A 12,966-nucleotide genomic window follows, 5' to 3' on the forward strand; every position below is an offset into this window, starting at 1 on the left:
TAAAAACATAACTTCCTTGGCGGAGATAATAAAATTAGCAACATATTATTGATTGAAACTCGAGCTCTTAAAATGACCTGCATTTGTGGTCTGAATTTACTGAAATAACATTAATTTTGAGTCAAAATGTGGTATAGACACTGAGCTCTAATCAGCAAGAACAGGTTATTAAACAGTGGTACAACAGTGGTGAAAGTATTTTCCTTACCTCACAAAGTCTGAAGCAGGTTTTTTCACATCACAAAAGTCCTTGTCTGGCAGCAGCTCTCAGTCCTTCAATAAGGGACAGAAGAAGTGATTTATTACTCTCTTGTCTTCTGGTTAAATGTGTTGTAAGTTTCTTCATTACACATTTGGAGCTAAAACTTATACCCACCCCTCCCACCTCACGTGTTTCATAATAAGACATGAAATGGCACAGTGCACAGTAGGTCCTAAGACCTAATATGAACCGCTCTGACAGTAGAGCCTTTCCTAATGTTTCAGTTCAAGCTAACAGGTGTTTTGCACAGATTCATTTATAAATGGACATGACTTGCAGTTTGTATATATTTATTCTCTTGTTTACAGTATGTGATGTGATCAGTGTTCATTAACCTCTACCAAATAAAATAACAAACAGCAAGGTGCATGCACATGGCACATGGATGACACACTTTTATGCTCAACATAATCATCACTGGACCCTCTATTTGATATTGATGTTAATGAAACGTGCATGTGAAGGTATGGTAATATGAATTATATAAAAAAAAGTGTTGCAATTGTGTTAGGGATGAGCACGATGTTGCATAACTGGTCACTGTCCATTCAGCATTTTTATATGATCCACTTCACTATTTGTTACCACATGCACTGTATTTCCCAAATTTGCTCCAGCTACATCTTCACACCAACCCCCTGCTTAAACACCACATGGTGTATTTCCCCTTTTTTCCATTTTATTCCCAGTTCCTGAAATCTTGTGTTGCTCCCCTGGGTAGCGGTCCAGGAGGGGGCAATGTATAGATATGAAGTCAGCACACCTGGAATAGAAGTATACACACAGCACACATTTCGAGCTTTTACTTCACACAGAGGATTTTTATTTGTTCTTTTTAAATCATTGAAATGACCAACATTGACTAACGTTACTATCAATGTCCATAGTTTCTCTCTTACTATCTAATCACATTACTGTCAAGCAAAAACCAATCATGTTCATTTCCCACAATTTTCACTGACATGAACTGTATACATTTACCTTTTTAACAAATGGCCTTTATCATCAAATGAATTACTATTTTTAAATCTCTTCTAAATGTATGTAGTTTTTAACTTGTTCAAATATTTATATTTTTAACAATAAAGCATGAATTAATATTTAAACTAGAAGCACTCGGAGAGCGCAGACCTCCGCCAAGGCTGATCAGTGGCCCCCCCTGTGGGCCCCCCCACGCCAAGGAGGTTATGTTTTTGCCAGGGTTTGTTTGTCTGTCTGTCTGTTTGTCTGTCCGTTAGTGTGCAACATAACTCAAAAAGTTATGGACAGATTTTGATGAAATTTTCTGGTCTGCGCCCCACCCCCCACCCCCACCCCCGATCACCACCAAAATTTAATCATTTCTTCCTTATCCCATTTCCAACAAACCCTGAAAATTTCATCAAAATCTGTCCATAACTTTTTGAGTTATGTTGCACACTAACGGACAGACAAACAAACAAACAGACAGACAGACAGACAAACAAACCCTGGCAAAAACATAACCTCCTTGGTGGAGGTAACTAGTCATTTTGAGCACTATCATAAATGTCCAGCATTGTTCTTAACCATGGCATTAAAGATAGGGTACGAGATCTTAGAAAACCGGTTTGAGCAAGCTACATTTTGAAAATACTTAATTCAAAAGTCCAAACCCCTTTCTTCAGACATCCCTCCGAAACCACGTCTCCAGAGTACTGGCACACACAATGCTTGTTCCTGAAGGTTCATGAGCACTGCACAGCAACAATTCGCCGGCTCCGGCTCCATCCCTGGCTCTGGCCTCATAAGGCCCCTGCTCGGGCACCAACCCTGGCTACGTCCCAGCCCCAGGTCCAGCTCCAACACCGGCTGAGGTTCTGGCCCCAGCTCCAGCTTGTAGATCCAAGCATACCTCATTCAGTCTCATCCAACACCTCCACTCTTACAGAACAGCCCCAATTCATACCTATTTGACTAACGTTACATTTCCTAGTGATTTTTTATGTTTGTGACAAAACAGTCTGCCGGTAAACTTTCCATCCCTATATAACTAATAGAGCGAAGCTCTGGCTCTGGCTTCCCTTCCTGTACAGTTGCTCCAAATCTCTGAGAACGCACGATTCACACTCGAACAGGGTGACGCACAAAGGGGGGAGGGACAAATGACAGTTGAGTTTGACTGACATATCACCGTTCAATCATTTCGAGCGGGCTCTCAAAATGATTGGATGGTGCTTTTTCAGTCCTGTCTGTTCTACAGGTGACTTTTTTTTGTTTTTTTTTGTTAGAGCATTTAATTAATTTGTCGTAATCAGTGTGTGAAGGGGATTTTAAGCAATATAGTAAAACATGCTCCAGGAAAACATCTCGCACCCCACCTTTAACGTGACTACCCTGTATTTAATACAGTGTTACAATAGCATTTCTGGTATATGGCAATAAACCCAAAATATGCACATTTGGTGGCAAATAAAAACCAGTCAATGTCATATCGCATGAAAAACGTTTCATAAATGTCTTTAGATAACGTAATCAAACAGTTCCTGACATCTGGGTGAACTCTTCCCCTGCTGCACTCCCCATACTCTTAACCGTTAGCATTAGCAGGTTAGCTTATAACAGGATCTCAAATTTAACACAAACACCTTTACATAAGCCCGTTTCTGGCCTCGCATTCCCCACAATATAATCTCCGATATCTTACAGTTTATATTGCACTCTTGAATCATTCGTGTTTACAAACCTGTGATAGAAGAAGACAGAGCACAGGCTTCGTTCTGTTACTTCTCAAAGGATTACTACTCTACCATTGTGTGACATGCGCCATCTATTGGTCGGTATAATGAATTGCACTCAACTCAAATGAGTTATAATGGAACCAGATGAATTACAGATGAATTGCAGAAAAATAAAGATTTTTTTTTTTTTAATTATAGGGGTACCTTTCTTATTGAGTCATGACCATGGCAGCCACAGTCTCGTTTCTTTTTTGTCACACCTCGTATGTGGTAAAATGTATTATTTTACATTATTTAACTGTTTTTTAATCATTAATGGATACAAGCTGATGTCTTTATGAGTTCAGTTACTTAATATTGTTCCACTGAGGCTGGGATAGTCGATGTTAACGTTAGCTACCTTCTTAGCAAGGAGATAAACCGTGTTTCCATTTTATCGTGAATAAATTGTGCTGTGGAAGTACAATCAGTGAGTGTTGTACAAGTTTACACATCACATGAACTACTTCAAAGTTCAGTTCAAGCAGAAAAAAATTAATTCTTTCAACATTTGTTTTAACTGAAGAAAAACTAAGTATTTCTGTGCTTATCTTTCTAAATACACACTCTACATATTATTAACCATCACTACTATCCCCAACTGTTGTGAATATTATTTAGACCTGTTTTATTGATCACAGCTAAGGCAGTAACCCCATTTTACCAAGATTTTATCTGGACCTAAAACATTCAGAATCTCATAAATAGACTGAGGGACGCCAAGCTGCTGGAAGAAGTGAAGGGAGTCCCCCCCAGTTATGGAGGGGTAATTCACACTCTGGTTTAAATCTATAGATGACCTTTTAATTTGGATATCAAGCAGGAATTTAACATGCAATCACAAGTGATGGTTTGAGACACATCTGGTGATGCTTTTTAAAACCCAAGTGTGAACAAAGTTCTAACCAGCCACTTGTGTCCAGATATCTCAGGACATATGTTATTGCAAGGTCTGAACGACTCACATAAATATGCAGACGTGCAAATAATACTGTACATATTAGACTTTGAACTTATGAACTTCTGTAACCTCTTACATTCCCTCCCTGACATGCTGGGCAATAAATACACTTCTTAAACCAGGTGAAACAGTGTGACACATTTATTAATCATGGACAAATCATCTTCCATATATAAAGACAATCTGCACAGCCAGATGTATTAATGAAATATTTGTGTTCACCAGGATTTGCAAGAAAAACAAAAATAAAAGCAAATAAACAAATCTTGTCAAAAGTTGCTTTTGTATATATTCAAAAAGAAGATCTAAACCTGATACATTTCAGAATAAATGCTTTACTGTAAAATTACCAATAAACATGTCTGTCTGTGGGTCATTTGTACAGATCCCTGTCAGGTGTGGTTACATGTACAGCAGACTTGAACCTGTTGACAAGAGAGGTCAGTGATACACGGCCTTTAGGCCTCACTGGGTTCCTCTGATGGTGAAGGGACGTTATTTCTTGAGTTTGTTCAGCATCAAGAGAAGACAAGTGGCTCATGATCATAACACAGTTTCCCAGTCAGGTCTTGGGGGATTTTCTCAACACCTTCTGAGTCATAATTAGGATTCTTGTCATCCAGTTCTTGACTGACTCCATGCTGTTCATTGCTTTGAGTATTGTGGTCTCTGAAAGGGAAAAGGAAGGTGACTGCTGATCCACTATCAACATCTCTATACTATATGAACATTCATACATCACAGCTAGTGACTTACTTGTCATTGTATCCCATATGTTGTTCTATTGCTCCTCCAAATCTGCTGGTAAACCTAACAGTGGTATCTGGAAGATGAACACAAACAGAAAAAGGCATTTTTATTATTGTAAAATGTGTTGAACTGAAAACAAGCTCTTGTGAAATTACTCACAATATTAATGAATGTGTTTCACTACTTGTGAACTGTGCAATGAACGTCATGCCACATATGAATGTATTATTACCTCATACAGTTTTCAGTTGAATATTTACACATCGTTAGCCTCGTAGCATAATTGCCTAAGTCACACATTATATGGACAAATGTATTGGGACACATTGAATTCAGGTATTTCTTTTCTAACAGGGGTCTGGGATATAAAACAATAATGACAAATTCATACTATAGTTTTATATTGTGATGAATATCATTGTGTAGGTTTGTTTTGTTTAAACTGTTATCTTTGCGATAACAGTCACTCACTTACCTAGTGAGTGAGAGCTTGCTGCAAAACAAATCTACCCATGGGTATAAATAAAGTAACCTTGAACGTTGCTTCTAAAATGCCTGAGACTGATTTTACTTTCTCAACTCCATACTCAACATTTTTTCCATGATTATGATTATGAATGTTCTACCTTTAAATTTCTAAAATATTTTTAGTGTTTTGAGTGTAAATAATAATTTTGTAACAGAACTAACCATCTACTTTCTTCACATCTCACTTTGGAAGAAAAATCTCCCATTAAACTCAAAAAGGAAATGTTTTGATGTTTATAAACTATGTGAACAAAAATAGTGAAACACATCATGTCTAAAACTCATAAGATGTCCTGTTCATGCTGAGATGAGATACGAATATCAATATTAATAATCAATATGACATTTACCACAATTAGGGATGGGAATCGATCAGAATTTAATGATTCCGATTTCATTATCAATTTTGCTTATCAATCCGATTCCTTATCGATTCTCATTGGGTGAAGAAATAAAAGAGTACAAAAGGGTGTGTTTGCATTAACTGTCTTATATTTTCATCTCTGGACAGAAAATATAACATATTCAGTATGCACAAATAGTAATAACAGATGACGCCGGGCCTGGTTTGGGGTGCAGTGAAAGTGAAACTGAAGACGCCTTACTAATTCCTCTATTGCCGCATGTCCACTACGTGAAACCAGTTCGACTCGGCTCGGCTCATATCCCATTGTTGTGCACCTCATTTCCTTTCCCCTACCTTCGAAAAATTGTATTTGAGGAGACACAACATTTGTTGCCCGCACTAGAATGGAAACCGAAACTGGGCCCAGTGTTCACTCTGCCGCTACATTCACAAGTGTCGGTAAGTAGCGTATCAAATACGTGACATTCCTGTAAATGAATCACATGCTGTGAACAAATGTTTGAGCATACTGGAGGGATTCCACCCTTTTGAAGAAATGGAAGCTTTGCAAGTGTTACAAGTGGACCTGGTGTTGTCTTTTTAGACCATTTCTGCCTCAACACCATGTTGGCTACGTTCTGACCAAAACAATACAGCGTACACGTGACGTCACCGCATATGCGCAACGAAGGCAGAATTGATAAGTAGAATTGTTAAGCAGACAGGCAAACGATTTCAAGGAATCGGGCTACTGGAATCCGGTTCACAAAAAGAACCGATTCTCGATTCCCATCCCTAACCACAATAAAAAACTATACTATAACATTTGTTGTTATTGTTTTGTATCCCAGACTCCTGTTAGAAAAATTCAACGTGTCCCAATACTTTTGTCCATATAGTGTACGACTTAAGCAATTATGCTATGAGGCTAACCACATGTAACAGATACGTGTGGCTGCATAATAAATTCAAGTTCACCTGTAAAAAAAAAATGTTGACAGATTGTGGCAAAATAAAACACTGATGTTGCAGTGTGTTTCACATACCAGTACTCCTTCTCTTTCTCCAGACCACGTAACCGATAACCAACAGAAGTATCAACACCACAATGGCAATCAGTACTCCAGAAACAACTGAAGAGGACACACCACCTGTAATAATCACATGTTAGATAAAGGTTAGTGAATTTCATACATTAAACAGGGTAATGGCTACATTTATTGTTAAAACCTAGATAACTGATCCAGGACTCTTACCAACAACAGTGACTTGGATTGTTTTTGATGGAACAGACGTGAAGGCCTTGGATGACAAATTAACACTATAGACACAACTGTACTCTCCTTGGTGTTCATGGTCCACTGAGGGGAATTCAAAGGATGCAACATAAACTATACCATGACCAAACGCTGGTTTAGCTTCAGTGGTGCTGATGTTAGACCTTTTCAGATAGAAGTAACCTCCAGGATATATGGAACGAATAGAACAGCTGATGGAGAGGCTGTCGCCTTTGTTGACCGATTTTTTGTCAGGGCTGTTAATTATCTTTGCATGAGGCATCGTCAGGGAAATGCTGGGCTTCTCCAGTTTTACTGTAGCACAAAGACAAGTTTTTAGTTTTCAGCCACTCACATTTTACTAACCTTATCAACAATTTTGTTCAACAAAAAGCTTTAAGTTATGTACCAGTAACAGAGAGCTTAACAACATCCCCTTGAGGAAAATTAACCACTTGATTATACATTTGCTTCTTATATTCACAGAAGTATGACCCAGCCTGACTGAAGTCAACTTCAGGGAGGAGAAATGTTGCAGCTCCATTTTCAGCGTTCCTCTCCAGTTGAAATGAATCTTGACTTTTCCCCAACACAAACGTCCCACCCGATTGTGCTGTTGCTATAGTGCAGGTGATTTCAACTCTGTCTCCCCAGTTTACCTCTGAAGCAGGACTCAGAGTGATTTGGGGTTTATGAAGACGACCTGAGACAGAGAAGAAGTGAAAACATATTTTGTTAATCAAAACAGCTGCACCAAAACAGTAGATGTTGTGAACTAACTGCTTGATTTAAATATGTTTCTCACCAACACAGGTAACACCTGCATCCTCATCATGCCCACAGTTATTTTTTCCAAAACCATTGTGGCGACAATGTGTTAGAACTGGTTCTTCACCTCTGCACATCACATCATCCAGCCATATTGGACCACTGCCACTCCCAAACCGGGATCCAGAATGTACATTGATTGCAGGACCACATCCCAGCTGTCTGCATACCACCATGGCATCAGGAGTACCCCAGTCATCATCACACACAGTTCCCCATTGACCTTCATGAAAGATCTCCACTCTACCAGAGCATTCACTGGCACCATTGACCAACCGAATCTGTGCTGTATAAGAAAACAGAAATAACATTAAATTAAAGGAATGAAAACATTTAAAATCTTTCATTATTTAAATTCTTGAAGGTTATTTGAAATAAACACATATATGTTTATTCACATTATATTAATACACAAAATTTTCAGTTTATGTGTAATATTTATGCAAAATGCTAATTCCCACTGGAAAAAAGACAAACTGGAAGTCAGAAGTAAACTGGACATTTTTAACACATATTTTAAAAGGTTTTACCTGCACAAATAACACCAGCATCCTTCTCATGTCCACATGTTGAAGTTCTGAAACCGTTAGCTGAGCATTTGTCAAGGGATGTCATATTAGTAAAACATGAATCCGTTGCTTCCATCACTGGTCCAGTGCCTTGATGAAAGTGGGCACCACCAGGAACACTGAAAGCATGTCCACAGTCCAACAGGTCACACACCACTTGAGCTTTATTCGTGGTCCAGTCTGAGTCACACACTGTTCCCCACACTTCACCATAACGAACCTCAACTCTGCCTGAGCACTGATCATTACCATTGACCAATCGGACTGTCAAACCATCTGTGAAGTGAAAAGTACACACACATGCATACATATGTAGAACCTTTTATAATAATAAAGATGCAACAAAACACAATACAATAAAAGGTCATGACTTTTTAGTACAACAATATAGGAACATGTGAAACAGGAATACTAGCAGATATTCAGTAAATATAAAGAATAGTTTTGACATAAATGAAAAAACATAAAGATGTGAATTTAGTGGGCTCAGTTAACTGCTGATCTTTCTTTTACCTGTGCAGATGACACCAGCAACTGAGTTCATGTTACAAGTCCTGGCTCTAGATGGTCTTACTGCACACTGTGACATTGTTAACTCCTGTCCATTACATACATAATCCTCAGTCCAGACCTGTCCTGTCCCAGTACCATAGAGAGGGGTTTTCGTGATTTTATGAAGCATCCCACAATTCAGATGTCGACACACCACTGCTGCATTATTCATGTTCAAGGAATCGCCACATGTTGTCCCCCACCGTCCATTCTCAAACAACTCCACTCTTCCAACACAGCGGTTGGGCCCACCACTCAATTTAAGAGTACCTGTAAATAACAAGACATCACTTAATGTGAATAATGTACACTTTCCTCCTGTAAAATCCCCCTCAGTCCCTCTCTTCAAGATGTCTAGTGATCTATCTACAGCCACACCTCTTCCCCCCCTCAGCAGATCAGACCACAGCCTGGTCCTGTTGACCCCTAAGTATGTCCCTCTTGTGAGAAGGCAGCCTATTAACACCAGGACAGTGAAGAGGTGGACACAGGAGGATACTGATGCATTTCAGGACCACTATGAGACGACAGACTGGAATGTACATTGTGATCCACATGAGGATATTGACCATATGACTGACTGTATCACAGAATACATCAGAATATCTATCTATCTATCTATCTATCTAGTCTTGAAGTCTTACCTGAACAAACCACAGATGCATCGTTCATATGATCACTGCTGGTTCTGACATATTCTGTCAGTGTGCACTGTGTCAGGGAGCTCTCTGTACCGGTGCAACTGACTTTATATCCTCTCAGTTCTTCAACCTGAGAAGATGATCCTGAAAACTGTACAGGATCTCCACAGTTGATCTCTTTGCAAAGCACTGTAGCTTGATTTATTCCCCAGTTAAAGTTAAGGGCTGGTAACCACTGGTCATCATGGTAGACTTCCACCCTGCCTGAACACTGGTCTGTCCCATTGACCAGTCTGATGGAAGCTAATAAAGAACAAGAAATAATATCAGGAATTGGTGGTATCTGGAAGGGATTGACGGAAATATAGATCCATACAGTTCTATTAAATGACATATGATGTTCTGAAACGAAAAAAATTCCAATATCAAATTGCACTTTTTAGAAAGAATCAACAAATAATTCATTAGTTGTATCAAAGGTGAAAAGCTAATTAGCCATTTTGTGAAATAAACTGTGTAAATAAGGCAAAGACAAAAACACTCACTAACATTTCCAGAAAATAGTCTTCCATACCTGAACACACCACACCAGCATCCTCACTATGGCCACAGTTACGTCGTCCAAGCAAGATGTGTCCACAGTGTGAAAGGGAGGACTCATTACCAAAACATTCGACATCACCCAGCCAAATGGGTCCCTGACCTTCACCGAAGAAGGCTCTGGACTTGGCTTTCTGGGCACTTCCACAGTTCTTGGCTCTGCAGACCACATCCACATCTTTGATGTCCCAGCCATCATCACACACTGTTCCCCACAGACCATTATACAGAACCTCCACTCTGCCTGAACATCGGTCAGTACCATTGACCAGTCGTAAGGTTGGATCACCTGTAGAAAGGTCTCATGTTAGTGGTGCTTGAGCATTAAGCTTAACTAACTGGTATTACACTTACACAGTAAAAACGTTGTAAACTATAAACCAAATACAATGAAAGAAGAAAGGCTCATTATGTTTGTTTTTTTTCCACATAGTTTATAAGGTTTTACCTGCACAAACAACACCAGCGTCCTTTTCATGTCCACATGTTGAATTTCTGAAACCTCTGACTGAGCATTGTTCAAGAGATGCCACATTGGTAAAACATGAATCAGTTGCTTCCATCACTGGTCCAGTGCCTTGAAGAAACTCAGCACCCTCAGGAACCTTTGCAGACCTTCCACACTCCAACAGCTCACACACCACCTTCGCTTTAGTCCTGGTCCAATCTGTGTCACATACTGTTCCCCACACTCCACCACTGAAAACCTCTACTCTGCCAGCACAGCGATTGTTACCATTGACTAATCGGACTGTCAAACCCTCTGTGAAGTTTAAGAAAAAAAAATCACTTGCATCATTAGAAATATTGCATTCTTTGAAAATACATCAAAAGAATTCAAGTGCATGGCAAAACAATTCTTGTTCATTGTATACAATATAAGTTGCAACAGAACACAATTGCAGGTTGTGCATTTTGCAATTCAATGAAAACCTTGTAAAATAGGATGAGAATTATTAAGTGCACATGGATATGAATTTACAATTCCGTGCAAAACAGTGTAGACAGTAATGACTATAGTTGGTCATACCTGTACAGGTGACACCAGCAACTGAGTTGATGTTGCAAGTATTGTTGCTAAATGAACTTCGTGGGCAAACAGACAGTATGGACTCCTGTCCACGGCAGTCAATCTGATCAGTCCAGACCGGTCCTGTGCCATGACCATATTTGGGCATGGTGGTGATTTTGTGAGCCATCCCACAGTTCAGCTCTCGACACACCACTGCTGCATCAAACATGTCCCAGGAGTCACCACACACTGCCCCCCACTGGCCTTTGTCATAGAGCTCCACTCTTCCAACACAGTGGTTAGGCCCACCAGCCAATTTAACAATACCTGTAAATAACAAAACATCACCTAATATAAATGTACCCTACAAAAATCATCCCCAGTCTGTTTGTTAAAAATGTCTGAAGTCTTACCTGAACAAACAACAGATGCATCGTTCATATGATCACTGCTGGTCCTGACATATTCTGTCAGTGTGCACTGTGTCAGAGAGCTCTCTGTACCAGTGCAACTGACTTTATATCCTCTCAGGTCTCCAACCCGAGAAGGTGATCCTGAAAACTGTACAGGATCTCCACAGTTGATCTCTTTGCAAAGCACTGTAGCTTGATTTATTCCCCAGTTAAAGTTAAGAACTGGTGACCAATGGCCACCTCGGTAGACCTCCACCCTCCCTGAACACCGGTCTGTCCCATTGACCAGTCTGATGGAAGCTAAAACAGCAAAGAAGAGACTGTCAAGAATCACCAGTAAATTTCTTGGAACACATTAAAGGAAACCATTTTAAGTCCTTTAAAAATCTATATCTATATTTTAAAAGCCAAGTGGCCTCTGTGTGCATGCGTGCATGTATGTGTGTCTGGGGATTCATACAAAATCCAGAAAGAGCTGACTGCTGCAGTTTAGCATACATATGTATTTTTGGTCAAGGAACAGACTAGCGAAAATGACAACTTGTTAGGACCGATATTTTGGAAGATATTAGTAATTATGGAGTACAATAGCCTTACAATAACACTGGTATACTGCTTTGGCGGTGACTGCTGGACAAATGCGGTACAGCATGCACAAACACACAACAGCATAAACAACCACATCTAGAACCCGTGAATCCCCATGGATCAGCACACTAGTTTCAAGGTATTTATTTAGTACTAGGAGCATAATAAACATGTTTATCAGCTTTGTATAATTGATTGTTAAAATCACAAATCTACTGAGATTAATTAACCTATTCATGTCATTGTTAAACCATTACTAAGCAATTTTCAGGCTTCATCCTGAATATATTGTTTATTGTGCAGTTAAATGCAGTTCAGTTAGGACCAATTTGATCATAAAAACTTTACGCTTATTTTTTTTTTTTTACCAGTGTGTGTAAAACCAACAAATGTCTATCAGTCAATAACCAGGTTAAACTTTTTTTTTGTTTTTAAATAAAACATCTAAATGAATTCTAATACTTTATATTGAGGAACTTTTGCAAGACATTAATTCATGAGTTTGCAATTGTTAACAATTTTCAATAAATATATTTTAGGGCTGGGCAAGTTAACGCATTATTACCGCGTTAACGCATTCATTAAATAATGCTGACAATTTTTTTTAATCTCACGTTAATGCTGTTTTATTATAACTCATATTATTCTGCCTCTGCTTGTGTGCGTGTAGCGATTAGCTCGGCAGATAGACAACAGGTGGGCCTTTCTAAACTAAATGACGAATGACATGGAATAACGAATGACCACGTAACATTTGGCGTAACAACTGCTCCTTTGTCATTCAGAATAGTTTGAATGGAATGACAGCTATAACGGGAACGACGGATGACTTCGAGTAACGGAAAACGACGTGTCGGTTTACTGGCTGGCTAGCTGGCCTCTAGTAAATACAGTGAACAGA

At 39.2% G+C, this 12,966-nt stretch overlaps 1 protein-coding gene across 1 annotated transcript in view; it reads right to left on the reverse strand.

Moving 5' to 3' along the window:
• LOC115415093 (deleted in malignant brain tumors 1 protein-like) overlaps positions 1 to 12,966 on the reverse strand; it is a 72,503-nt gene that overhangs the window by 17,264 nt on the left and 42,273 nt on the right. The window contains exons 9-15 of the mRNA XM_030128541.1: positions 11,478 to 11,777; positions 11,083 to 11,391; positions 10,501 to 10,815; positions 10,027 to 10,341; positions 9,456 to 9,755; positions 8,773 to 9,081; positions 8,221 to 8,535 (exon numbers count right to left, since the gene is read on the reverse strand). Of these exons, the coding sequence (XP_029984401.1) occupies positions 8,221 to 8,535; positions 8,773 to 9,081; positions 9,456 to 9,755; positions 10,027 to 10,341; positions 10,501 to 10,815; positions 11,083 to 11,391; positions 11,478 to 11,777 (2,163 nt within the window). The remainder of the gene's footprint in view (positions 1 to 8,220; positions 8,536 to 8,772; positions 9,082 to 9,455; positions 9,756 to 10,026; positions 10,342 to 10,500; positions 10,816 to 11,082; positions 11,392 to 11,477; positions 11,778 to 12,966) is intronic.

The sequence above is a fragment of the Sphaeramia orbicularis genome, chromosome 24, assembly GCF_902148855.1.
Source record: "Sphaeramia orbicularis chromosome 24, fSphaOr1.1, whole genome shotgun sequence".
In the NCBI taxonomy this organism is placed as follows: Eukaryota; Metazoa; Chordata; class Actinopteri; order Kurtiformes; family Apogonidae; genus Sphaeramia; species Sphaeramia orbicularis.